Source organism: Leuciscus leuciscus (genome assembly GCF_965113295.1).
Source record: "Leuciscus leuciscus genome assembly, chromosome: 7".
In the NCBI taxonomy this organism is placed as follows: domain Eukaryota; kingdom Metazoa; phylum Chordata; class Actinopteri; order Cypriniformes; family Leuciscidae; genus Leuciscus; species Leuciscus leuciscus.
Genome location: NC_138731.1, coordinates 647,501 through 674,722, shown reverse-complemented (window position 1 = coordinate 674,722; position 27,222 = coordinate 647,501). Strand labels below are relative to the sequence as shown.

At 41.3% G+C, this 27,222-nt stretch overlaps 5 protein-coding genes and 1 long non-coding RNA gene across 15 annotated transcripts in view; 3 read left to right on the top strand and 3 right to left on the bottom strand.

Annotated features, from left to right (window-relative positions):
• The window catches only part of LOC309502704 (glutathione hydrolase 1 proenzyme-like), a 38,318-nt gene extending 32,610 nt beyond the window's left edge, over positions 1–5,708 (top strand). For all 8 annotated transcript variants that reach the window (XM_082175189.1, XM_082175188.1, XM_082175192.1 and 5 more), the window contains 2 exons: positions 3,961–4,068; positions 4,179–5,708. In XM_082175189.1, the coding sequence (XP_082031315.1) occupies positions 3,961–4,068; positions 4,179–4,322 (252 nt within the window). In that variant the 3' untranslated portion in view covers positions 4,323–5,708. The remainder of the gene's footprint in view (positions 1–3,960; positions 4,069–4,178) is intronic.
• The window catches only part of LOC309502721, a 51,961-nt gene that overhangs the window by 8,612 nt on the left and 16,127 nt on the right, over positions 1–27,222 (bottom strand). The gene's annotated exons all lie outside the window — the stretch shown is intronic.
• The window catches only part of LOC309502698 (protein NLRC3-like), a 98,744-nt gene that overhangs the window by 68,088 nt on the left and 3,434 nt on the right, over positions 1–27,222 (top strand). The window lies entirely within an intron of this gene.
• LOC309502717 (uncharacterized protein) lies at positions 8,048–9,863 on the bottom strand. The gene is made up of 5 exons (XM_082175219.1): positions 9,522–9,863; positions 9,201–9,342; positions 8,955–9,101; positions 8,610–8,836; positions 8,048–8,489 (listed from the first exon to the last, which is right to left on the bottom strand). Exons 1-5 carry the CDS (start codon positions 9,692–9,694, stop codon positions 8,354–8,356), a joined length of 825 nt encoding a protein of 274 aa, XP_082031345.1. The 5' UTR covers positions 9,695–9,863; the 3' UTR covers positions 8,048–8,353.
• Positions 11,431–22,709, top strand: LOC309502708 (protein NLRC3-like). 2 transcript variants are annotated; one of them, XM_082175202.1, is made up of 4 exons: positions 11,431–11,658; positions 13,049–13,222; positions 13,482–13,511; positions 21,186–22,709. In XM_082175202.1, exons 2-4 carry the CDS (start codon positions 13,107–13,109, stop codon positions 22,561–22,563), a joined length of 1,524 nt encoding a protein of 507 aa, XP_082031328.1. In that variant the 5' UTR covers positions 11,431–11,658; positions 13,049–13,106; the 3' UTR covers positions 22,564–22,709. The 2 variants fall into 2 exon arrangements, with proteins under 2 accessions (XP_082031328.1, XP_082031329.1); XM_082175203.1 differs by lacking the exon at positions 13,482–13,511 and having other exon boundaries at positions 11,431–13,222.
• LOC309503609 (piggyBac transposable element-derived protein 4-like) overlaps positions 26,246–27,222 on the bottom strand; it is a gene marked incomplete at its 3' end in the record, with an annotated part of 3,878 nt that continues 2,901 nt past the window's right edge. The window contains exons 2-4 of the mRNA XM_082176344.1: positions 26,552–27,222; positions 26,293–26,445; positions 26,246–26,255 (exon numbers count right to left, since the gene is read on the bottom strand). The exon at positions 26,552–27,222 is cut by the window's right edge and continues 670 nt beyond it. Of these exons, the coding sequence (XP_082032470.1) occupies positions 26,246–26,255; positions 26,293–26,445; positions 26,552–27,222 (834 nt within the window). The remainder of the gene's footprint in view (positions 26,256–26,292; positions 26,446–26,551) is intronic.

Below are 27,222 nucleotides of genomic sequence, written 5' to 3'. Positions count from 1 at the left end.
TAATGCTCGGACACCCTCGGCCTCTCTCGCTTTTGTCCAGTCCGCTGCCTCATAAACACACACACACACACACACACACAGAGAGAGAGAGCCTACTCGGATGAAAACCGCTTCAGTGAGCTCAATTATAGTAACGCCACATTTTATTATCAGTAACGGTAACGGCGTTGTAACAGGGGAAACGTCTCGGTTACATATGTAACCCTCGTTCCCTGAAGGAGGAAACGGAGACGTAGTCGACGTGTCGACTGATTGGGATCACGCTTAGGGAGCCTGTCACCTTCGAGTATTGTTAAAACGAGCCAATGCACATTGGCGTGCGTGAATTGCATCACACGCTCCGCCCCGCAGCGTGGGTATAAATACAGAAGTGGATGCACGCACCAATTGTTTTGTCTTAATTGTTTTGTTTTGAGCCGAGCGGAGCCCGGAGTCAGCGGTGGTTCGACATAGTCGACGTGTCGACTGATTGGGATCCCTATTAAAACGCCACTAGTGCTGCCACCTTCCAGTGCCTAGACAAAAGGCTCCTGACCCCCTGCATATTGAGGTGGATATAGGACAGGGCTTAGGCCAGGAAAGTCACTGCTGTTCCACAGGACCACTGGGAAGCCACATCCTGCCCTAAGGTAGGAAACATGTGGAGAATAACACATATGGACTGAGCAAAATACTGGGCAGTTGGCTCCAGCTTATAACAGGGGGGAGACGCAACCGGTCAGTGACGGCAGAGCAGGCTCTGCCAAGGGAAGACACGGGTTCGCCGCAGGGAGCCATACTGTGGAAGAATACACATATGGATTCACTGTAGGGATCGCAACATATGGACCCAGCCTAGCACAAGTTCCACCAGTGCATACGAGTGATAGGCCTAGCATCGGACGCTCTGCCACGTCCAACGCCGAAGGGGTGTGGAGGAACTCAACAGGGTTCGGCAAGAGGGGAACTCAACTGGAGCAAAATGGCGCACATATCCAGTCCATAGGAGGGGAATGGCGCAGCAAGCCGACACTACAAACCGGACTAACAGTGAAGCTGGCTTCATGTGAAGGGAGCCCACGGAAAGCAACCGGCTCGACACATAGGCTATTTTCCTAGCAAATGGGCTGGTGCCGCCCAGCCCGCAGCTTTAAAAAATCTGTCAGCGAGGCACTCTGTGTCAGCGCCCAGGAAGGAGCTACAGTCTCTCTTAAGAGGAGCTTTCTACCCAGGTGGACACGGTGCATCTAGTGAAAACACACCAAGATGATGGCAACCACTATCTTTTCAGTGGGCCAACCTCTGCATGGAAACAGCCTTCCCTTCTGCTGGTTTCCGTAACAGACAAGAGCTGAGAGAGGTCCTGAGGCTTGCATTCTGTCCTGAATAACCGCAAGGCGGAAGGAACAGAGAAAAGCCAGGGCTGGGTCTGCCTCCTCCAGGGCAGCGCTTGCAGGCTCACCACCTGGTCCCGTCTTTAGGGAGAGGTAGGAACCTTGGGCACATATCCAGGCCGGGGTCTCAGGATTTTGTGATAGTTAGCCAGCCGAAATCCAGGCATGATTCATTGACCGAAAATGCGTGCAGGTCCCCTACCTTCTTGATAGAGGCAAGCAAGTGGGAGAACTGTTTCTTTAAAAACAGAATTTTTAACTCAGCTGCCTGCAGTGACTCAAGGGGAGGTCTCAGAGTGCAGTAGCACCGGAAATAAGTCCGAAGAAGGTATAGAGAGGCAACAGATGTAGACTGTGTGGCCCCGAAGTGACCCCGGAACAGCTGGACCGCCTGGGGATGGAGTCTCCACTCTCTTTGGCTACAGGCTGTCGTGCGGCCTCCTGGGCGGCACGATTGAGCAGGCCGGAACTTGAAGTGGAAGAAGCGACCTCAGAAGCTTCTGACTCCATAGGAGGAGGTGGCGGGTGAGTTGTGGCATGCGAGGGAAGCGTATGAGCAACGGTCTCTGTACTGAGCAGGGCAGGCTTGCTGAGCAGCGGCATCAAATAAGGGAACTGCTAACAATTCGAGGCAATGGATGCCAATGCAGTTGGAGGTTCGCCCCAAACCCCCGTTTACTGCATGCCCGTTATACGTGGCCCCTAAGCTGGTGTTTAGCAGACACTTGTTCTAGGAGCGAATGGCCCGGAGAAACAAAAGGTCTGAACACGGCTGAGAGTTTGGCAGCAGGCCGGGTGTTGTAAACACACGGAACGTGCCGCTCTGCCACGGCCACCTCAGGACTCAGTCATGAAGCTAGTGCTGAAGCGGTCTTCATATGGAGGAAGCCAGTTTATATGCGGCTGCATCTACCATATGCCCCAGGAGCCTCTGAAGGTTTCAGTGGGACCCTTTATCACTTCTATGAAACACCGACTGGACACCGGTCCGATGGACATCCTGTCCTCTGGAGGGGCCCTGAACTAAACGGCTGGTTGGTCCACTACAGAGGGACCAGCGTGTTCCTCAGGGAGCTCCACCGGTTGCGGTGTGAGAGAGGAGAGAGGGATCCATGGGGCTTAGCCGGGCGGATTACCCAACCCCTGTGGCACTCTAGGCTTCCCCTGGGAAGTTAGCCCAGAGGAAACACCAGAGCGGGGCATGGGAGTGTGGACTCCAGTCTCGATCTCAACACCGAGATGACCATATTCCCACAATGAGAACATGAGTCATCCACGAGAGCTGCTTCAGCGTGCTGTAAGCCCAAACACGTGATGCATCTATCGTGGCCGTCAGAGGGGGACAGAGCCCTACGGCTCCCAGAAACGCACGGATGGAATGGCATCTTGACAAAGACGCAAACACACCCGTGTTGCTCTTTCAGGAAATTTGACCCATCACCAGTGCCGGAACACACAGGGGAACAACCGCGGCAACACTTTACAGTTAAGCACTGCTTTGCAGCAGTACATGACTGGAATATACTACAAAATACCCTGAAACTTACATCTCTGATCCCAATCTCCACCTTTAAGCAAAACCTCCAAAATTACATAGTTGACTCTTGTTCCTGCTGACAATCATGAACCATATTTATACATACATACATATTTAAGCACTTTATTATTTTTCTTTTTCTCTTTTCTTTGTTGTTTACCTTTCTTAATTCAATTGCTTGTTCTATGTATCATGTGTTAGACTATGTACAGTTGTACAGTATGTTCCTATTTATTCTTGTAGCCTCTTGGCCAGGTCATGTTTGTAAATGAGAAGTGGTTCTCAAACAGTTTACCTGGATAAATAAAGGTAAAAAAAAAAAAAAAAAAAAAAAAAAATAAATAAAAAAAAGCACTCACTATTTCCGCCCTCAACCGGCCGTCTACAAACACGAGGAAGTTGAGAGCTTCCGTAGCTCGCGATCACCGCTGCACTCGCTGTAGAAACACCAGCACTGGGAGAGTCTTCCAGAAGAACACAGACACACTCGCTCGTTGTAGAAAACAACACTCTTCAGAGACATCAGAAGACCCGATCGGCTCCAAAGCGAAAGACAACTGGGACTGCACAGGACTGCTAACACAAGGAGAATGAATAGGGCGGCAAACAAAGCAGGTAACGAGGGAGGACAGATGGAGCAAACTCAAACAATTACAAGATGGACGAGCTTAAGACAATAGATAGGAGAGAACATGGCACAAGGAAACATACATGACAAGCCCTGTGCTCACAAACATGACTAAAACACAAGCACATGGCCAGCGAACACAATCACAAGCCATGTGCTCAAACAGAACAAGACTTGAGCACGCAGCTAATGAGAACACGCACTTCATGCAAAACAACTCACACGGACAAAAGACAAGACAATAGCAGTATCAGAGCTCTGTCACCAACCCAAGAATAAGCAGATCGAAGTGACAGAACCCTGACTGAACAGGTCAGGTTAAGGTTGTGTGATTTTAAAAATAGACAATAGGTTTGTGTGATATTTAAATCTTTTTGTCTTTAATCTAAACCTTTTCCCCTCTCCTGTCTCTCTAATCTCAGGTGATCCTGAACTACCTGTTCTTTGACTATGACCTGCAGAAAGCTGTCACAGAACCCAGAGTTCAGATCACGCTACATGACACAAATGTAGAAGATAACTTTGATCAGGTAGGATTCTTACACTTGAAAACAAACATTTGTCATCTAAATTAGATTCACAAAGTCAGAAAAGTGATAATTATACAAATTTTCTCTCTGTGTTGTATTTCTGAATGCAGAGAGTAATTGATGGTTTGAAGCTGAAGAGTCATAATATCCATCACAATACTTCATTATCAGTGGTCCAGGCGGTTGTTCGACAGCGGGACAAACTCTGTGCCGAGTCCGACTTCAGGAAAGGTGGCCATCCGGCGGGATACTGAGCACTCCTGTGTTAGACCCAGCTAAAGTTAAACCCTTGACCAGTAACAGATCCAGATACTGAGCACTCCTGTGTTTGACCCAGCTAAAGTTAAACCCTTGACCAGCGACAGATCCAGATACTGAGCACTCCTGTGTTAGACCCAGCTAAAGTTAAACCCTTGACCAGTAACATATCCAGATACTGAGCACTCCTGTGTTTGACCCAGCTAAAGTTAAACCCTTGACCAGCGACAGATCCAGATACTGAGCACTCCTGTGTTAGACCCAGCTAAAGTTAAACCCTTGACCAGCGACAGATCCAGATACTGAGCACTCCTGTGTTAGACCCAGCTAAAGTTAAACCCTTGACCAGTAACATATCCAGATACTGAGCACTCCGGTGTTTGACCCAGCTAAAGTTAAACCCTTGACCAGTGACAGATCCAGATACTGAGCACTCCTGTGTTTGACCCAGCTAAAGTTAAACCCTTGGCCGGTGACAGATCCAGAGACTGAGCACTCCTGTGTTTGACCCAGCTAAAGTTAAACCCTTGACCAGCGACAGATCCAGAGACTGAGCACTCCTGTGTTTGACCCAGCTAAAGTTAAACCCTTGACCAGCGACAGATCCAGATACTGAGCACTCCTGTGTTTGACTCAGCTAAAGTTAAACCCTTGACCAGCGACAGATCCAGATACTGAGCACTCCTGTGTTTGACTCAGCTAAAGTTAAACCATTGACCAGTGACAGATCCAGAGACTGAGCACTCCTGTGTTTGACTCAGCTAAAGTTAAACCCTTGGCCGGTGACAGATCCAGACTTGTTTGTTGGGGTGTTTTATAGGTGCCAATTAAGTTGAGCAGGCAACGTGCAAAAAACTATTCATAATATTGTTTCAGCCATCCTGCAGTACAATATCCCACAGCTCATAAGAATGCTACACATTTTATCAGTAGTATTTCAGCTTTTACATTTTTATTTAGCGTATCTATTGCTATCTAATGCATTTTGAAATCTGCACAAAAAAAGAAAGAAAAATGATCTTACAATGGGGTAAGAAAAATACACTTAAGATTCTTTTTCTTGCCCCATCGGCAGATACTTTTGCTTGTTTTAAGCAAAAACTCACTTCATTTCGATTTTTTTCCCCACAGAAAACAAGACATAATATCTTATGGCATTTTACTACTTCAGTAAATGCATCTTGATTTAAGAATTTTTAGATATTTGGACTGGAAACGAGACCAAGGGTTCTTACTAACTCTGAGTAAGAAAAGCATTTTTTGCAGTGTATAAAGTCAAAATAATAATAATAATAATTTTCCATGTTGTAAGCTTTACTGAAAAGGGTTTGATAGTTGTAAAGGAGTTGTTGCAAATCAATAAAGTATCCTATCAACTTTAACTTACTTTATAAAGTGTTGTTCTGTCAAGTACCCAGCTAACAGAGTTTTGTTACAAGAACGTTCTCCAAATATTCAGTGTTGGTTCTGGGAACGTAAAAAATGTCCAGTTTTCTGTTAGAGGGATGTGTTTTAAAAGGTATGATGTCCCTCAAACATTCTTTCAACTTAATTTTGATTAACAATTCAACATTTTATTTGTAACATTCCAAGAACATAAAAATGTTAGTTTCCTGAATGTTAATAGAATGTTATTTAAAGGTTAGTTTGAAGTTCCTGAAACATTCTCTCAATCATTCAAACACCTGCTATGAACAAGCACTGACAGAAAGAGAAATAAGAACACAAACTACAACTTTCTTCAGCCACAGGATTAGATGAAACCAACCAAAGATAAAAGAAGACATTACATCTCTGAAGATCTCAGCAGAGGAGGATTAAACACAACTCCACAGACAGCATTACCAGCTCCACTTACTACTAACCAGAATTACTTTATTTCTGTCAGACGTCTACAGAAGTTCTCAACTGCAAGTGCATAACAACAGTAACAATGGTAAATATGAGTCTGCATTGAAGAAAATACACGTTTTTCACAGCATATACTGATTTACTTTTAGTGGACCAGGGGTGTATGCAGGAGCGGTTCTTTCTTATTTGGTGCCCTAGGGAAATAAGACATGCCGCCCCCTAAAGCGTACTCAAATCAGCTTGAAAAAGGCTATCTCATAAAATGTGTACATGGAATTATTCGACATAAAATCAGATCCTTCATTTCTTTACAATATAAAGGTACACTGTGCTATTTTACCAGTCAATTGTGGAAGTCTGGTGGTTGAAAGCTTCAGGCAACATGTTGTAGATTGCGTTAACATACGTTCATGTAATTTATGTAGGTTAATAGTCTACATATTTATAACTAAAATGTATTTTTAATTAGTTAATAAATTCAACCTGAAGATGATTTAAGTGATAAATGTCTGTTGCCATGTTAAATATCAATATTTACATTACATTTAGTCATTTAGCAGACGCTTTTGTCCAAAGAGACTTACAAATGAAGACTAAATTAAGCGAGTCATCATGAAGAGGCAAAAACAACGCAAGAAGTGCTCAAAATACAAAGTTCCGGCATTGCTCAGAGTAGCATAAGCCAGACAAGGGAGGATTATTAGTAGTAGTATTATTTTTTATGAGGTATACAAGTGCTCACGGAAGAGATGAGTTTTATCTGTCTTTTGAATGTTGTCAGGGATTCTGCATTCCGGATGAGGGTGGGGAGCATACCTGTCAAGTTTTGGATTTGAAAATAAGGAAATTTTCCGCCGCCCACCGCGAGCAGTCCCACCACCCCAACCAAGCTCCAGTATCCCTTACATTTTAAGACAGGTGTACAAGAAAGCTAAAATCACCACTTGTCAACCACTTATAAACTACAATTGGCTTTATGCACAGCTGCACTACTTCCTGAACTTCAGCCAGCTCCTTTGTTTCCTGTCTGCCATTATTGGACAAACTGATAAATCCAGGTGTGTCTGATTATTGTTGTTGTGACTACCAGGCACACCTGGATTAATCAGTTTGTCCAATAATGGCAGACAGGAAACAAAGGAGCTGGCTGAAGTTCAGGAAGTAGTGCAGCAGTGCATAAAGCCAATGATAGGCCTACCTTTGTTGACATTGACATGCTGTGAACATTCCTTATATCCTAAATGAAAACACAAAAGGGTATATATGAAAAGCATTTATTGAAAGGCTTATTTGCATATTTTCTGTTCATTTAACATTGCTTGTCTTTACATTTTATTTTCATTCCACACATTTCATTCCACACATACAAAGTTTTTCCTTTTCATTTCACATAACTTTTCTTTACTCTTTTAGTGAGTTGTTGTACAAATTTGTAGCAGACTTTGCATTCTTTAAGACTGTTTTGGAAGGAGTGTATTTGTGGGCTGGGCCAGAGTGGTTAATTTTACATGAGAGTAGAGCGCAAACAGTTCTGTTGTCTAACGTCATCCTATTCTCTGTAACAATCTTTCGTACCATGCTAAACACCCTTTCTGAACTTGCATTGCTATGGGGAATGCATAGTAAAGCCTTCATAAGTTTTGGCAGCTCACTGAACCTCATGTCCTTTCCTACCAGGCCCCAGAATCTGTCGATTCTTTCTTCTTGGGGGAGTTGCTTACTATCTGTCACCTGATAGTCTGTGAATTCCTCTCTCATCTTATCCTCTTTCAACCTCAACTGAGGGAACAGGGCCCCTAGCCTTTCCACTGTAAAGTAAAACAAGTGTTTGACTGAACATTGCAGATCTAAACAAGTAGCAAGTATACTGTGCCAATTAATTGTTTGGTTATCAATGGGGAACTGTCCCCAGAGGATGTTGTTATGATGCGATGTAAAGCCTTTTGAGACAAATTGTTTGAAAAAATGGGCTTTACAGATAAATTTGCCTTGCCTTGCCTAATATCAATAGGCTTTATGCACAGCTGCATTACTTCCTGAACTTAAGCCAGCTCCTTTATTTCCTGTCTTACATTATTGGACAAACTGATTAATCCAGGTGTGTCTGACCATTGCTAGGGTGGTTGCTAGGGTAAGTAGTGGAGCTGGGCATAAAGCCTATTGGAAACTGTTTTTATTATCTACCTCTCCCTGGAGTTATGTTAAGACGAGCTGCAGGGTCCAGCACTTTCAGGTCCCTCAGGAGTGGATGGTCGAGGGGAAAGGAGGAGAACATCTTCTTAAGCACTGCCTCATAGAAGCTTCTCACAGTTCTACAACAGCATAAGAGTGAAAAAAATGCATTAGTGGTAATATTTTAGGCACACTACAGCCTATACTCTCATTCTGTTAAAAGATGATATCATAATATAACTACTGGGTAATATACTCACTGAAAGATTTTCTTCTCGGCTGACACAGGGAGCTCAGCGCTTCTCATGAATGCCTTTGTGTCTGCTCCGATAAAAAGATCTTCATCAGCCAACTGATGTCCATCTCCATACTCCACCTCCCTGAGAGGTACAGCCACGATTGCCCTGGCTGGTATGAGGTAGCCCATGATCCTCTTCATCAGCCTGCACATCTCCTCTTCAAGTCTGTGAATTTGTATTCCCTCTGACTGCAGATAATATCAATGGTCACAACAAAATAACAGTGAAATAAGAATGCTACAATAAGCACAAACATTTAATTATATCCTATTATTCGCTCATTCACTCAATATCATTGACACCCACCTGGAAGGCAATGTTAAATTCAGATAAAGGCTTAAGGGCAGCACTCAGGAACAGGAAGTAGGTCTTCACGATTGGATCACGCAGATGGCTTGCCAGATCACGCACTTTAACACTCCTCTCCACCTCTTCATGACTGTTAAAGTAGGCCTACAGTACATAGAGATACAGGGTGGCAATACATGGTTAAAATTGAAATATAGCATAGTAAACTGTGTAGATATCTGCTGAGTGGAGTTACCATCCTACCTGTAGTGCATCCCACTGGTTCAGCACCCTCTGGATGCAGGTTAACAGACTCAGCCATCTGGTGCTGCAGTACCTGAGGAGCTTCAGGTGGTCTGAATCAGTGAAGTCTACAAACTCTTTGTAGACTTCACATCTTTTTGCACTGAGAGATAGAAAATTACTCTGTTAGTGGTTGGAATTGTGAGTGAGTGTGTGTGTAAGGAATATGAACTGCAGGCCTACAAGGCTACCTTGTTCATGAGTTAGCCACATGCAATGTTGTTACATTGTAACACACAACATTAGGCGAGAGAAATAGCAGGCCTATATGTATGCATTTACCTTCTATCAAAGTGGGTGTATATCTCCACCAGGATGTCTTCCACTGGTACCTGGGCTGCTCTGATGCCACAGCCAGTGGCCAGCTGTACCAGGTGGCAGATGCAGCCAAGGTCCTGGACGTGGGGCTGGCTGGTCTTCAGTCTGCTGATGACCGAGTTATGGCGGCCTTTCATAACACTCGCATTATCAGAGTTAAAGGCAATCAGGTTATCCCATGGGATGCCTCTTTTTCTATTGGAAACAGGAAAAAATGCCACAAAACGTCTCAGACAAAATGTAAGGTTGTAATTAAATACAATCTACTAAACATGTCAACAGCACAGTGCAGTTCCCCTTACCTTAATGCTTCACTAAGCTTTTCTGCATTTCCTACATTGCATGTAGGCATCTCCAGGAATTTTGTAGAGACCTGCAGAGTGGCCTCATCGTAGAGTCTAGTCAGGATGACGAATTCTTTTTCTGTTTTTCTATTGTTCGATTCGTCGCACATCAGTGAAAGGGGCTGAGATCGGCATGTTTTGGCCAACTCGTCCTCTAGTTCTGCTGCTATGGCACCTGTTGAGTGTCCAGTAATTAGCAAGTAAGTTAGCCTACAACATGCATGCCATGGGTTAATGCTCAAATGCATGGGCGTCAGTTTGGTTTGAAATGTGCTGGGTACAGAGACGCATTCGGAAGTGCATTTTCAGAAGTGCTGGGTACAATGACGCATTATTTTTTTTTCTCTCTTTCGCGCAGGGTCGCTCGCTCAACACAGATGTCCTGTTGCCTGGTTCGAAAATATGTGGAATAAGGGCTGCTTCCGACTAAAAGTTTTTTTTCTAGTCGACTAGTTGTTCATTTAAGTCATTCGTAAGACGTCTAAAAATCTCTAAATGTGTCTAAATACGCTGTGAATGTGAATGTGCATTATACGCTGAGTTTCGGTTCATTTATGAGACGAACTCCAGTTCACTCGTTTTTGGCACACAGCATTGCCATTTTTACCTCTGCACGTATGACCTGGTCTGCCTCGGTGGCATTTCTCATCACGAATGCTGACATCGCCTGGGCATGTTTTTGTCCCTCTAGCCCGCACTTGTGCTTGGCGGATTTCTCGTGCTGAGAAACATCATTCCTTCCCCCGTGTGAGATGCTAAAATCACAGTTAAAAAACTTGCAAAAAGCGTGACTGTCCCCCACCCTGCTCCTCTTCAGAAAATTAAATTCCCCGTCCCATTGATCACGGTATTTACATGCGATTTTAGATTTTTTGGCAGGAGTGCCTTCCGAGAAGGTCGTAGCGTCCATCATTCGTCTCAGTTTTATTTATTTTTTTCTGCTTTTTCCCGCGTTGTCACTCATCATCTGACCTCACACACTAACCTCGCGACAACTGCCACCTACAGTAGGCTACTGCAGGTGGCAGTTATCGCGAGACTAGTGACAGAGCTCAGATTGGTAATGTTTTTTAGTTTTTTTTTACTCCGCCCGGGCCCGGGGTATTATTATTTTTTAATAATTATTAAAAATTAATTTTTTTAAAACGTAAAAAAATATTTTTTAATAACGCAGGTTAAAATACGGGAGATTTACGGGTACATACTAATACGTGAGGACGGCGGGAAAGAAGGGTAAAATACGGGACTTTCCCGGCCAAAACGGGATACTTGACAGGTATGGTGGGGAGATCAATGTAATGTAGTTATTTTGTAATAACTTAATTGTATTATAACTTGTAGTTATTTTAATAACTGTAGTTTATTTTAAAAAGCGTTTATGTAATTAATTTATTCTAATTTATTTATTTTACTATCTTTCATGATAGTTGTATTGTAACTGTAGCGTCTCGCGCACTTCCTTCCCCGCGTGTATTTCCCTCACACTGATCGCGCAGTGACATGCATTCCCCTCTCCACTTCAGATGTAGTGTGCATTGCCCTACGAGCTCGAGCTGCACACGCACACGGACTGGAGGCTCATCAAGATGACCCTATGAAGTGCACTTTGCAGAGCACAGGCGTTCGAAGGGAACACACACCTCAAGTCACCTGTGTGTCCAGAAAACAAAAGTAAAAGAAGAAACGGAAGAAACAGAAGAGACGCCAGTCCGGAGATATAAACAAAACTAGTGTATTTAACTCCGGTATAGGGTGTGGTAAGTTCAGAAGTTCATCTTTACAATGGCTATATAGAAATACGCTATCATTTAGGTTTCTTTACTTCCTTGCAGAGGATTTAACACGGGATAACAGTTGTTGAATGTGCAAATATTGGAAGCATCCTCCGTTAAACTAATTTATGTAGGCTAAATCGCTTTTGATATTTAGAAAGATGACTCAATTGTTTAAATATTTAGACGGCGAATTTTGAGATTAATTTATCGACACAAGTTATGTTTCATGTGATAGTTTCATCCTTATATATACTGTAATGAAATATGGTGTAGCCTATGATAGGCTATTTGAATCAGTCAATGAATAAATACATAGATCCACGTTTAATGCTTGTCTCCCAATGGTCTGGTGGTTGAACTAGCTTGAGGAGGTATGGGTTAATCCACCCTCGAATAGTTTATTTTAATTATTTTTTATTTTAATTTATTTTTTAATCTTTGGTTTTCAAATAAGATTTAAAAAACATTGTTTTTCTATTTCCCGACAAAGATGCGTCCTACATCTACTGCTCTGCGCTTCGACAGGAGTGTGGGACACGAGCAGAGACACCTATTCTCTTCTCTAATATCTTCATGTTTTCTCCTGATGTTGCAAGAAACTGACACTTGTAGCAAAAGGTCTGAAGACTGAATGTTATCTTCCGCAGTGTCAAGACATTTAGGGTGTGTTTGATTTTGCGCTGCCAGAGAAAGTGAAACTAAAATCCTAAGCGTGTGTGAAATGCGCTATAGTGTAAACTTGACGCGCCTTAGGCTTCCATAATAACAAGCACAAACTGTGGTAAATAAAAATTGACGTGCAAGCAAAAAGGTATCAGGTCTTTTATATTGATATTTTATTTTGGTAAAGTAGAACAACGCAGAAGGACAACTTAAAAGCGAACCAAAGGAAGAAACGATAATCTCCTGCGAAAATGGGCGAGACGTGCGATTTGGGGAAAGAAACAAGATATTCCATGGCCAATGAAATATTGTTAAATTCGCTGATAAATGTGTGACCAGATCGCAAAACATAATACAAAGCCGACCAGAATTTATGGGCTCAGAATCCAATTGTTTCCATGGCTGCAATGTAATGTTTAATTGCTAACCTATTATTTCCTTTGTAAGCAAAATTTTGTGCTTCACTTGTGTTATAATATTCATGTAAAACAGCATTAACGTACAAAAAATGTGTTTTGGCGGACCAGCACCTGTGCTACTCAGTGCTAACACCGCCGTGATGATCCGGTCTCAAGTTTACCGGCACAGCCCTAGCAATGGAACTTAAAAAGTAGCTGTTTTAATCCATGAATCTCAGATTCAGTCTGAGAGATGAAACATGATTGTTGCCAAATATTACTGTAAATTTGTTTTTATTGTCCTTTTGAAGATAATTAACAGATAAATGTCTTAAATCAAGAGAAAGAGGAGGGGAACACAACTCCAAAATGCATCACTGTGAGGAGAGAGAGGAGGACCTGAAGGATAAAGAAGAGTATGGTGCAGGACCCAGCTGTGTGTCAATGAGGAGTGATCAGTCCATGCGCAACCCCACCACTTTCAGGTACAGTACTACACCCATGAATGCATTTAGCAAATATTTTCAAAACTATTTACAGAGCATTCAAGCTACCCAGTACAACATGTTGGGACAACAGATGCTAATGGGTTCAGATGCTAATGCAACCTGATGATATTTACTGTGTTAACTGTTTGGCACAAGCTGATTGGTTCATGTCGCATCTGTAGCCAATGATCTTGCTGCTCAACATTTAAAGGGCCCATATCATGCTATTTTAAAGTTTCCTAATGTTGTTGTGGAGTCTCCTACAACAGGTTTACATGCATCAAAGGTAAAAAAACGGTTTCATTTCCTCATAATATACATTTGCACATCACCAGATTTTCAATGATTCTCAAATGACTCGTCAAATTAATCAATCTCTCTAAATCCCGCCTTTTCACGAGCTACTCTGCTCTGATTGGCCAGACAGCGCAGTCTGTTGTGATTGGTTTACCGTGTACAGCGTGCGCGTCGAAAACAAAACCGACCATTGCCATAACAACGTCAGCTCTGCGTGTCCTGGTCCTGAGGCTTCCTAGCCTACACTGTAAACTAAACACAGTAACAAACAATTAACGTCGATTTAACCATATCAATGCGAGCGTGAGTCCGATGATGAAACATTCATTGGAAGAACTATTTAACCCGAACCTCCATCGCAAGGACGACTCGAGCAGGACGTTTCTCAGTGATACACAAACGTTACTCAGTTTGGGGTACATGAGATGTTGCAACTGTAATTCATCAGCATCAGCATTAACAAGTGGATGTCTATCTTTTACTAATTTATTTACTGAGTATTTTTCTAATATATTGCAGTGAACACATGGAAACTGTTTCAATAACAGTCCATGTAAGTTATGCAATACATTAGCCGAGCTCTACTAGATTGTGTTGCCCAACTAAGGGAAAAACGTACTAAAACGCTATCTGAACCTTGGTTAAATGACCATACCCGCTCTCTCAGACGTGTCTGTAGAACGGCTGAGAGAAAGTGGAAAAAGGATAAACTTCAAGTGTCATTTCAAATTTTAAAGGATACATTACATAAATACCAAGGAGCGGTTAAATCCGCAAAAACAAATTTTTTATCTCACCTGGTTGCTAATAATAAACAGAGGCCGCAGGTTCTTTTTAAAGTGTTTAACTCTCTTGTTAACCCTTGTGAAACAGATTGTGTTGTGCCATCCACTTTGTTGTGTGAAAATTTTCTGAAATATTTCATAGATAAAATTGCTGGCCTGAGTTTTTCATCACCTGCATTTAGTGACCCCTCGGTTCCATCTTTATGCCAAGCTGTCTTCCAGCAGTTTGAGCCAGTCACATTACATGTTCTCTCTGACATAGTTAAACAGCTCCGTCCTACAAACTGCCTGCTGGATAGTATCCCTGCCCGATTACTCAAAGATGTTTTTAACATTGTTGGTTCCAGTATTTTAAGCTTGGTTAACGCATCTCTCAGCTCAGGGTGTGTTCCCGTAGCTTTTAAACATGCAATCGTGCAACCCCTCTTAAAAAAGAAAAATCTGGATCATTCGTTTTTTTCTAATTTTAGACCCATTTCTAAACTCCCATTTTTATCTAAAGTCTTGGAGAAGGTAGTTTTTAATCAACTGCAATCCTTTTTAGATGATTTTTGCATTTATGAAAAGTTCCAGTCTGGTTTTAAACCCCGCCACAGTACTGAAACCGCCCTTCTAAGAGTATATAACGATCTTCTCTTAGCAGTTGATTCAGGAAAATCAGCTGTTTTAGTCCTTTTAGATTTGACCTCTGCCTTTGACACTGTCAACCACTCTATCCTCTTATCCCGACTTGAACAAAGTGTTGGCGTTACGGGTACGGCCCTGAAATGGTTTAAATCATATTTGACAGATAGGAGTTTTGCTGTCCACCTTGGGAATTGCTCTTCATCTGCTGCACCTCTTTCTTGTGGGGTTCCCCAAGGTTCCATTCTGGGACCCATGCTCTTTTCCCTGTACATGCTGCCCTTAGGGTCCATTTTTAAAAAACATAACATTTCTTTCCACTGTTTTGCAGATGATGTACAAATCTATTTGCCTGTAAAAAACAATGAGAAGAACAACATCCAACCTTTGTTAGACTGCTTGAGTGATCTCAAAATTTGGTTAGATCAGAATTTTCTATGTCTCAATGATGAAAAGACCGAAATTGTTGTGTTTGGTCGTGCGGGACATTTAAGTGAATGTGCAGATGTTCTTGGTACTCTATGTTCCCATATTCAACCTTTTACTAGGAATCTGGGTGTAATTTTTGACAGTGCTTTTAAATTTGACAAACAAATTAGTTCAGTTGTTAAAACTAGCTTCTTCCACTTGAGACTTCTGGCTAAGGTCAAGCAATACATGCTACGCAAAGACTTTGAAAGAGTCATACATGCTTTTATTACGTCGCGATTAGACTACTGTAACTCTTTGTATGCCGGATTGGATCAGTCATCACTTCGACGGCTACAGTTAGTGCAGAACGCAGCAGCTCGACTTTTGACCGGGACCAAAAAACGTGAACACATTACACCAGTATTGGCCTCACTTCACTGGCTTCCTGTTTGTTTTAGAATTAAATTTAAAATTGCATTAATTGTTTTTAAAACCTTAAGTGGGTTGTCGCCTTCATATTTGACGGAGCTTCTACATGTCCACACACCTGTTAAAGTACTGAGGTCTTCTGACCAGATGCTCCTCGATGTGCCCAGATCTAGGCTAAAAAACAAAGGTGACAGAGCGTTTGCAGTGGCTGCTCCTAATATCTGGAATAGTCTACCGATTTATGTAAGGAAAGCTCAGACTATTGAAATATTCAAGTCCTTGCTTAAGACACATTATTATGCTTTGGCTTTCAATTCTAGTTGAGCTTTGATATCTTGACCTGTTGGTTATTTTGTTTGTAGGCCTACTTTGTGTGATATTGTCTGTATAATAATTAGTTTTTGTTTCTTTGTTGGATTTTGTGAAGCACTTTGGTCAATTATGGTTGTTTTTAATGTGCTATATAAATAAAATTGAACTGAACTGAACTGAACTCTAGAGTGAATGACTGATGTAACGTAAACATTGGTAAAACAAATCTTGCTCCATGCTTAATCTTTCCTCAAAGTAGTGAGAACGACAGACGATCTGCATTAAAGGAGAACTCCGGTGAATTTTTAAGTTAATCTTGATCGTTTTACCTTTGTGAGTACTGTCTATAGAAAAAAAAAACGAACCGGATCGGTGCTTGCAACGCGGAGCTGTTACAGTTAATGCCCAGAGCTCCCATTCAGCTAAAACGGCAGTTATGGGGGCATTAACCTAAATAGTGTCTTTGTGCCTCTTAACAGACACAAAATGCAATTAAAATGTCTGTCCAACATGAACAGGGCCCTTACATGACAACAAGATGCGTTTAGCAACTTAGCCATTGTTTAAACTCACCTAAATAGTGTTTTAGACGGCTAGCTGTAGTCTCGCGCTGAAGTCCCGTGGGAACTCAGTTGTAGCCGGAAAAAGTGCGCGTGATTTTTTTTCCCCCAAACCACTTCAGCGGAAATCTGAAGCTGATTCTAGGTTTTCATTGGTCATGTCAATCGTCACTGTAACCTAAACCAATTAAATCAGCTGCAGGGCGGGATTTCCGCTGAAGTGGTTTGGGGGAAAAAATCGCGCACATAGTGCTGGTGGGAGGAGCGTCGTGTTCCGGCTACAACTGAGTTCCCACGGGACTTCAGCGCGAGACTACAGCTAGCCGTCTAAAACACTATTTAGTTGAGTTTAAACAATGGCTAAGTTGCTAAACGCATCTTGTTGTCATGTAAGGGCCCTGTTCATGTTGGACAGACATTTTAATTGCATTTTGTGTCTGTTAAGAGGCACAAAGACACTATTTAGGTTAATGCCCCCATAACTGCCGTTTTACCTGAATGGGAGCTCTGGGCATTAACTGTAACAGCTCCGCATTGCAAGCACCGATCCGGTTCGTTTTTTTTTCTATAGACAGTACTCACAAAGGTAAAACGATCAAGATTAACTTAAAAATTCACCGGAGTTCTCCTTTAATAGACACAGTTATAGGTAATCATGGCCCACAGCTGATTAGCAGAAGTATTTCAGTAAGACAGTGATAACGTGAGTTAGCCAGTTAGCAGGAGACCTACACAATATAAAACTCTAAACTAAGTATTTTGAACACCATCTTTCAAGAGCAAGCGGTTTGTGAATCCTGCATTGAACTCTGAGATTTGAGAAGCAGTCGTCAGTGAAATAAAGGGAACACAGCATTAGGATTATACTGCTGTGATACCGTGGTAAAGATGAACTTTAACCACTGATTCTTCACATGCTCGTCCTTGGGCAGTGAAAACACTGGCTTTACCTTCACATTATAGAGCACAGCGTCTCCTGGACATGATGCTCTCCAGTGTCCACAGGAATCAGCTGCTGGTTTGAGGTTGGAGTTTTCCCGGGTGTCTGCGCGCATCAGTGGGCGGGTAATATGCTAATGTTTCGCCTTGACGTCACAGCGATACGGCTAATGACTCGTTTGAAAAACAATTCATTTAATTGACTCAGAGTCGACTCTTACATTTGAAAAACAATAACTTTATATACGGTGCACTTTCAGATTTAAAACTTTGCAGGATGTTTTCATTCACTTAGAGCTGTGATACACACTACATGAAAGACCATTTTCAAAAATCCATAATAGGGGCCCTTTAAATGGCTGGTTACCATCAACTATAGTAATTTGCAGCACACCTTCAGAGTTCGTCTAAAACTCAATAGCCAATCAATATCAGTGCATTTTTGTGTTCATCAGCTTTTATTTTCTAAACTAGCTAAAACCAAGCATCATGTTATACATCTTATATTCGAGATAGGAGTAAATTACTAAGAATACAAGCAATTATCCTGTCTACAGCAGCAGCAAGCAGTTTATGAGTCAAACCATAGCAGATTTAAAACAGTTAAACTATACTGGGCATTAGCGAACAGATAGCCTACACATTCATTTGGAGATCACTTTATTTGCTTGAATCCTCAAACGCTTTCAATATTTTCTAAAGGACAATCATTTCTACATTGAATGCGGTTGGTCCAGATGCATACCAATGCTAGAACCACACCATGGTGCTTTGTAAACCGCAACTGAATTCAGGTGCGGTAAACAGTTTGTAGCGCGCTTTCAAGAGTTTCCTAAAACTCAACGGTTGGATTGTGAACGATCGTACTGCTTATCTTAAATTGAGCATTAAATTGAGTTTGTTAGCTTTTGATTTCTAAACTAGGAAATAGATTCAAGTTCTAAAACCAAGCGCCGCGTTATACTGTCTTGCACTCGAGATAGGTCAATTGATATTCATACAAGCAGCAGCGTTTACGTTAGTGTCTACAGCAGCAGCGAAGAGGTCATGTACTCAGAGCCGATCCTGACCTCCCTGGGGCCCTAAGCTAAATTCTGTTAAGGGGCCGTCCTACCTGACCCATGAGCCATGTAAACCATTAGCCATTGCCACACAGTCACACCTGACACCCCAGTGCTCCCACTACAATCCTCCCTCCTTTAACTAGGACTAATGAAAATGCAATTCCTGATATCAGAAATACACATTGTTACTAGACAAATTACATTCTTAATATCAAGAATTCACATTTGAAATAGTACAAATTTAATTCTTGATATCAAAGATGCATCCTGTGAATGAATAAAAGCTAAAATGGCTTGTCATAGCATGTCACTGTGTTTTAAATGATAAAAGAAATACTTGATACTTGATGGTTATTATTTACTGAGGGATGTGCATCCATATTGACCAGTATGTCCAGCCAATCAATATTTTAAATGCAATATAGCCTATAAATCAATAGTCAATGTCAATACATTGCTTTGCATATGCATCTTGCTTTCCATCTCGTTTGCATAGATAACAATATCTACCTCATTCTACTACCGAAAGCATGAAACAGTATTTCACGTCTCAACCTAAACCTAGTGCAAAAAACCTTCAACGATTATTTCCAAAGGGCAAAGTTTATAAGCATGCGTTTATGTTTACTTCATATATAAATTAAGTAAATAGATAAAATAAAATAGCAGAATGCAGTCGTCTTAGCGTTATAATGAAAATAAATTAAATGATAAGAGGATAATGACAATGACAATTATTGAATGATAGCCTATTTGCTCAGGTGGTTGGTGGGAGTTTTTTCTTCATCTCAATCAGCTTGAAACGTTTCCTGTTTGTTAACGGCACACAAAGTGCGTGTTTCTACCTAGGTAAGTTTGAGCTATATTGGCTCAGGCACACAATCGCTATTTAGTTCATTAATTAAATAAACCTAAGGGTACGTTACCCAGGTTCACATTGTTAAGCCACTAGTTAATTTCTCTTGGCTTCACTAGCCCAGACACATTTTAAGTCAAGTCACTAGTTTTAAGCTATCTTTTCAAGTGACCAGGTACACACAGCAATAGTCCACTAGCGTTAAGCCAGTCATGGCTCTCTAGTGCAGCAGCAGTACATATGTCTTTGTGATAGATCACTTGTTTTGGGAGGTGGTTTCATTTCATTTCATCTCTTCTTTTGCTTTGATGGGGGATCATTACAAGCATATCAGCAGTATATTTTCATGCTCACAGCAGCATACACATTTTGACTGTGTTGTTCATCTTCTCGTTCCAGCTTTATTAGGGGGTTAGTGATATATGCTATTTGTGCAGCAGCAGTTTGTCTTACATACTCACAGCAGTGTATCGGCATATGTATTGGCAGTAGCAAGTTCCTGTACTTGCTCTGCAGAAGCAATAATCTACAACAACAACAGTAATCAACAGCAGCAGCATAGCAGATCTATTCCGCCAAGACCAAATACATTAACATTGTCATATCCATTATCATGCTAAAAATATCACGAAAGTTGTCATGATAGAACTGTATTTTTCATTAACAAGTGCCTGACTAAGGGGACATGCCCTCTAGATTAAAAGCTTGCAGTTGTGACTCCACTTTTAAAGAGACCTAACTTATCCCCAGAGGACATGAAGAACTATAGACCTATTTCCCATTTACCTTTCATTTCTAAAATATTGGGAAAAGTAATCTTGCAACAGTTCATCATTCATAAACATAAATGCCATAGTTGAGACTTTCCAATCGGCTTGTAGAGCAGTACTGAGTCAGCTTTGGTAAATGTACTAAATATTATCTTTTTGGCCTTAGATAAGTATTTGATATTGATGACCTTAATATTCTCATCTCATGCCTTGAACACTTGGTGGGATGAAAAGGCACTGTTTTGAGAGAGTTCCAGTCTTATCTTACTGACAGATATTTTTCAGTTAGCATTGGAGATTCCACCTACGATAAGAGACTTATCCCTTAGGGGGTTTCACATGGCTCCATCCTTGCCCCTATTCTTTTTTATACCCTGATGGGCAACATCTTTAGGAATATGGGGTGTCTTTCCACTGCTAGCCAATGAAACAATTGTAGCTCCCATTAAGGCATCATAACAAACAATTTAGAATTCATTATTAGCTTGTCTAAGCAATTTTGTTTTTAAAAAACAAACTGTCTTCATAATATTTGATGTCTAATGAGTTGTATTTCTTGAAGTCCAACTCATCCAGCACCTCCTCTGACATTTTCTGAAGAGTTTTAGAATCAACTTCACAAAAAAAATGAAGCCTTGAATAATTGGGCTCTGTGATCTCCCTTTGAGATCAGAAAAACAAAAATAACTTATGCAAAGAATAAAAAAATATATTAAAAAAACCTGATCGACTGAACAATGGTCCAAAAATGGAATGAGTTACCTCTGCATATTAGGTTGTTCTAGACTCTATCAATCTTTAAATTGAAGTTGAAATTTAGGTAGTACATGTAATATCTTTAGATTATAATGCTGTGTGAACTTTTGAATGCATACATTTTGTTGATGTTGTGTCTTTTGTATGTTGTGATCAGATCTGTGCCATCCTCTACATCCTACTATCAGACCCATATCAGTCAGGACAAAACTGAAGCAGTCCTACAGACACACACACTGGAGACTGGAGACCTGCAGAGAGTCAAAGACCAGCACAAAACCAGCATGAAGAACAAGAATGAGAGATTATTTGAGGGAATAAAACTACAGGGGAATGAAACCCTCCTGAACAGGATCTACACACAGCTCTACGTCATAGAGGGAGTGAGAGAAGGAGTGAATGAAGAACATGAAGTTTTACAGATGGAAACAACAGTCAGAACACAACACTCACAATACACTCCAATTGACTGCAATGACATATTTAAAGCCTCACCTGAACCAGGACGTGAGGAGAAAGAGCAAATCAAGACTGTTCTTACTAAAGGCATCGCTGGAATCGGAAAAACCATCTCTATGCAGAAGTTAATTCTGGACTGGGCCGAGGGAAAAGTCCATCATGATGTAGATTTCATGTTTGTTCTTCCATTTCCAGAGCTGAACTTGATCCGAGATCATCAGTACAGTCTCCACAGACTTCTGCTGAACTTTCATCCTGAACTTCAAGATCTGGACTCAAAGATTTATGAGGAGTGTAAAATTGTGTTCATCTTTGATGGTCTGGATGAAAGCAGAATCCCACTGATGTTTTCAGACGCTCAGAAAGTTTCTGATGTGACTGAGACTTCATCAGTGGATGTGTTGATATCAAACCTCATGAAAGGAGATCTGCTTCCCTCTGCTCTCATCTGGATCACCTCCAGACCAGCAGCAGCCAATCAGATCCCCTCCAAATACATCAACCGTCTGACAGAAATTCAGGGATTCAATGAGCCTCAGAAGGAGGAATATTTCAGGAAGAGAATCAGTGACGAGCATCAAGCCAGCAGAATCATCTCACACATCAGAAGAGCAAGAAGCCTCCACATCATGTGCCACATACCCGTCTTCTGCTGGATCTCCTCCACTGTGTTTCAGAAGCTCCTGAAAGAAGATCCGAATGCAGAAATCCCTCAAACTCTGACTGAAATGTACATCCACTTCCTGCTGATTCAGATCAACATGAGGAATCAGAAGTATGAAGAGAGAGATCCAGAGAAACTCCTGCAGTCCAACAGAGAAGTGATTATGAAACTTGCTGAAGTGGCTTTCAAGCAGCTGATGAAGGGCAATGTGATGTTCTATGAGGAGGACCTGAGAGAGAGCGGCATAGACGTCACTGTCTATGTGTATTCTGGGATTTTCACTGAGATCTTTAAGGAGGAATTTGTGATTCATCAGAGGAAAGTCTACAGCGTCATTCATCTGAGTGTTCAAGAGTTTCTTGCTGGTTTATATGTATTTTATCATTATGTTATAAAAAATGTAAATAAATAAAGCCCTTGAGAGTGAGAATGGACACCTGGATCTGTTCCTGCGGTTCCTCCTGGGCGTCTCACTGGAGTCCAATCAGAGACTCTTACAGGATCTACTGACTCACACAGAGAACAGCTCAGAGAGCATCAGGAGAACCACTCAGTACATTAACCCTCTGAGGTCGGAAAACGCGCCCCCGCGTTTTGCTGGATTTTCTTCACATTGTAGTACAATAAACTTAAATTACTCCGTCATTTATGGTTATACAGAAAAAAGAAATATAAAAAAAGAATCTGTGATATTTCTACTTTTGTATGTGTCCACTTACAATCAAATCAAAACATTGTGCTTTTGTAAAATAAAGAAAATAAACAGGGTGTGCGTTCTGCCTCTCCGTCGCGGTGAACTTTTTTTTCTTGAGCACGTCTATAAACTGAAACAAAACTCAGCGAATCCTTCTCACACATTTATGAGCCATACACCTTTATACACATTTAAGTGTGTACTTTTAAATGATCGGATTCAAACTGAAAACAAATATTCTGTGTTTAAGTAATTTGTATAAAACCAACAGGATGTCCAGTATCTCAAACGCTTGCTAATTACTTTTAATTCGGCCACGCCCACTCGCGCAAAAGAGATTCACATGCAAATCTCCACATGGAACGCGAACGCCCTCGTTACCTCAAACACAAAACACCAAAACACTTCACAAGTCTCTGCTTTTCGTCGAGTTTGGAAGACACGTCTGAGCTTACATTGGATTTACATCAGAAGAAGAAGAACGCGATTTGAAGACAAGAAAGATGTAAGGTAAGAAATTCTTACTTATTAGTTTATGGTATTGTTGCATAAACTTCACATTGCAGTTGAACTGTTGCTAGATATATGGTGAATATTATACTATTTAGACCCGTGTTTACTGTTAAATACTGTTTGTGGATATCTGCTCAAACATAGATATGTATAACCATAATGTTTAATATTTTGGAGCGCGATGGCGTTTGAGTATCATATTTTGGAGCGCGCTGTGGGTTTGAATGTATCATATTTTGGAGCGCGATTGCGTTTGAAAGGAAAAATGCACCAAACATTAGGCTTTGTTTTTACTATTATCTCATTTCATATCATCATAACGAATGGAAACATTTGAAGTAACATAAGATAATCAATATATTTTTCTCTAGCATTGTTACTGTAATCTTTTGGAAGATTTATAGGCTGCTTTGTAAAATAAAATTATTTTATGCAGTACTGCACATAGCTTATGCCTACAAGGCACAACAAATATGGTGTTCTTTATATTATATATTGTTGGAAACATTTGTGTGTGTGTGTGTGTGTGTGTGTGTGTGTGTGTGTGTGTGTGTGTGTGTGTGTGTGTGTGTATTCTGTGAATTTTAAAAAGCAATTTTAACCAGAAAAATCTAAAATGTATTCCCAAAATCGTGCAGGCCTAGTTTCTCTTGATACCAGTATGTTCACTTTTTTTCTTTTCTTTCAGGGACCAGATGCAACTGAGTCCTGCTGACTTCAACATTCACATGAGTCTCTGTACATGAACATGGTAAAGTGAAAATCAAACACCTTGGAAATGGTATGTACAATGTTTTAGGAATGGCACAAAGGTCTCTGTCTTTGGATCATTGTTTTCAATGTGCTCTTTTGTCATTTGTATTTTTGGATTGTGTTGTGTTGTAAATAAATCCAAACAATCTAAAAGCCATTCTTTTTTAAATCTCCTCATTCTTTGTGCAAGGTTGCTCAGAATGACAGGGCCTGATCGCTCCTAATAGGGCAGTTAGGGGAGTGTCTTTGTCTTTCTCAGGTGTTAAAACCTTACATATTCATGAGATGATCACGCCTCTTCGAATATGGCTTTGTCACACAAAACACGTCTTAGAAATTTTAAATCAATATATTGTCTTATCTGAATGAGCAGTCAGGGTGATTTTCACATAGTTTTGGAGCAAATATTCTAGGCTACGTCATACAATTTTCAAAAGTCTTGTGAAGAAATAATCAGTATGGGTTTCATGGCCTTATTTCAGTGACAATTTTTTTTTGTATTTTCACAAACCACGCATAAATGTCATTATCTCAAAACTACAAACTTTTACATACATGCTGCTGATATATTATTGTAGCAGAGTTTGTGCTGAATACAGTGTAATTAGACTTTAGCCATGAAAATGTCACTAGTAACAGAAAAAAACACAAATGTCAGAGCATGTCAGAACACCTCCAGGGCCAGAAAACAGCTCAGACCTCAGAGGGTTAAAGGGAAGATCAAAGATGGATATGAACTCTCCACTGAAAGATCCATCAATCTGTTCCTCTGTCTGCTGGAAGTGAAAGATCAGACTTTTTCCAGAGAGATAGAAGAGTTTGTGAAATCAGACAAACACTCAGAGAAGAAACTTTCTCCTGCTCACTGCTCAACAATCGCCTACATGCTTCAGATGTCAGAGGAGGTGCTGGATGAGCTGGACCTCAAGAAATACAACACATCAGATGAGGGTAGAAGAAGACTGATACCAGCTGTGATCAACTGCACAAAAGCTCTGTGCGTGTTTAATTTTGTCTTAATGTCTTAAATTGTGTCTTAACCTCTTATGGAACGGCTGAAATTTCATGTTTTTTATCTAAACGACATACCCAAATTAAAAGTGGTACAGCTCCCATATACTTTGACACTCAGGGGTGTGCCTGGTATCATTGGAAAGGAAACAATCTCTGGTTTCTGATACAAGTGTCAGGGTGATTCTAGACCTTACTGACACAGAGTTACAGAGGCTAGAATGGAGGGTTTTTATTTCCGTCAAAGTCATTCATCTGTAAACTGACTAAAATACACTGCTGTAAACACATCTAATGAGATAAAGACAAACTCAAGGTCATAGCCACATGTCTTAGCTTACTACAGAAAAAAGTTTGAAGTCAAAAGACAAAAAAATGGATTTTATATGAATCTTTTTCTACAGATATGTCTGTGCGTTTTTGTTTTGTGCCATTTGGAGACTCCAAAAGGAACTTTGGTTACCAAGACAGCATGCTGAGTTTCAAAGGCTTATAACTTTGGAACCCCTTTGCCTAGAAACATAATCTTGGTATCTGATAAAAGCTAACACTCTGATGTATTTTGTTATGTATTTGGATTTGATGTCAGTCACTTAGGCACAACATTACATTAGCATAACCACACAAAACCCATATTTTCTTCCATTCCGCCTGAGAGATTTTGATAAAAAAGGGCAAACAAAGTGCAGTCAAAGTTTTTTATATAGAAATATTAGAAAATTGAATAACTAAACTATGCAAAATACAAATACACACACACGAATGATAAAAAACTATTTACATGACCGAAGAGCCTGAAAAAATTACAAAACTGAACTGTGCAAAATACAAACACACACACACACACACACACGAATGATAAAAAACTATTTACATAATATATAAAATTAAAAATTGTTCAGGGTGTGCCATGTGTTGTAACAGTCCCTGGTTATTGTGAAGCACAGGCACACATCACAGGAGGAGCATTTCACTGTGGTCCTCTGGTGGCAGTGGACACACCTCCTCCGACCTACGGTGCCATCCTCTGAAAAATGTACAGGTTTGTGTAAGGCACCTTGGGGAGCAGGAGGGGGTGGCTGTGGAGGGGCTGTGGTGGTAGACCCAACCGCTTTCAGTTCCATCACCAGGGTCTCACGAAAGGCCTTGTGTGACATCACCTTCTCCTGCCTTGCAATGGCCATCTCCTTGTACAGGATAAAGGCATTGACAATGGTGATGTTGATGAAGTGGAACAGGAAAGACCGGTACCACTTCTTGGTCTTGTGCAGGATGGAGTAGTAGCCAATCAGGGCATCGGACAGGTCCACACCACCCATGTTCCTGAGTAGAAAAGGAACATAGCCATTACATTACACTGATATTGATGCATTGACATGATATCAAAATTCAATTCAAAGAGTCGAAACTATGAAAACACTGTACATACCTGTTGTAATCCTTGATGGCTGGTGGAATGGAGACATCCAGTACAGACCACTGCCCATCTGCCCCCTTGATCCTTCTCTGGACTGTATCCTCTCCATGTGCTGCATGGATTGTGGAACACATTAGCACATCTCTGGTGTCCCTCCACTGAACAAACACCAAGGGCCCCTCGCGGATCCAGCGAATGGTGCCCCGGGGAGCCCGCCTCTCAAGCCCGCCTGGCCTGTCTTTGGGGAACCCAATACGCTGTTCGCGAATGGTACCGCAGGCCCAGATCTTCTTTGCCAGCAGGTCACGAAAGAGATCTGGGCTTGTGTAAAAGTTATCCACAAATAACTTGTACCCGGTACCAAGCAACTGCGTATTCATGAGCCGCATTACGGAGTCATAACTGAGCCCCTTGACAATTTGTGATCCCTTGCCTTCGTAGATGAAGAAGTCCCAGGTGTAACCATTGGTGGAATCCGCCAGCACAAACAGCTTATAACCCCACTTCACAGGCTTGTTCTTCATGTATTGGCGGAGTCCGCTGCGGGCTTTGGATGCGACCATCCTCTCGTCAACTGCAACACACTGGTGGGGTTGGTAAAGCGCCATGCACACCTGCCTAACCTCATGGTACATTGGCTTAATTTTACAAAGCCTGTCGTATCCAGCGGTGCCTCTTTTTAA

Coding starts and splice junctions, on each gene's coding strand:
- LOC309502717 (XM_082175219.1), bottom strand. CDS start 9,694: ATGAAAGGCCGCCATAACTCGGTCATCAGCAGACTGAAGACCAGCCAG. Junction 9,343..9,521: donor TACACCCACTTTGATAGAAG/GTAAATGCATAC, acceptor TCTATCTCTCAG/TGCAAAAAGATGTGAAGTCT. Junction 8,490..8,609: donor GCCGAGAAGAAAATCTTTCA/GTGAGTATATTA, acceptor ATGCTGTTGTAG/AACTGTGAGAAGCTTCTATG.
- LOC309502708 (XM_082175202.1), top strand. CDS start 13,107: ATGCATCACTGTGAGGAGAGAGAGGAGGACCTGAAGGATAAAGAAGAG. Junction 13,223..13,481: donor CGCAACCCCACCACTTTCAG/GTACAGTACTAC, acceptor GTTGTTGTGGAG/TCTCCTACAACAGGTTTACA. Junction 13,512..21,185: donor CAGGTTTACATGCATCAAAG/GTAAAAAAACGG, acceptor TGTTGTGATCAG/ATCTGTGCCATCCTCTACAT.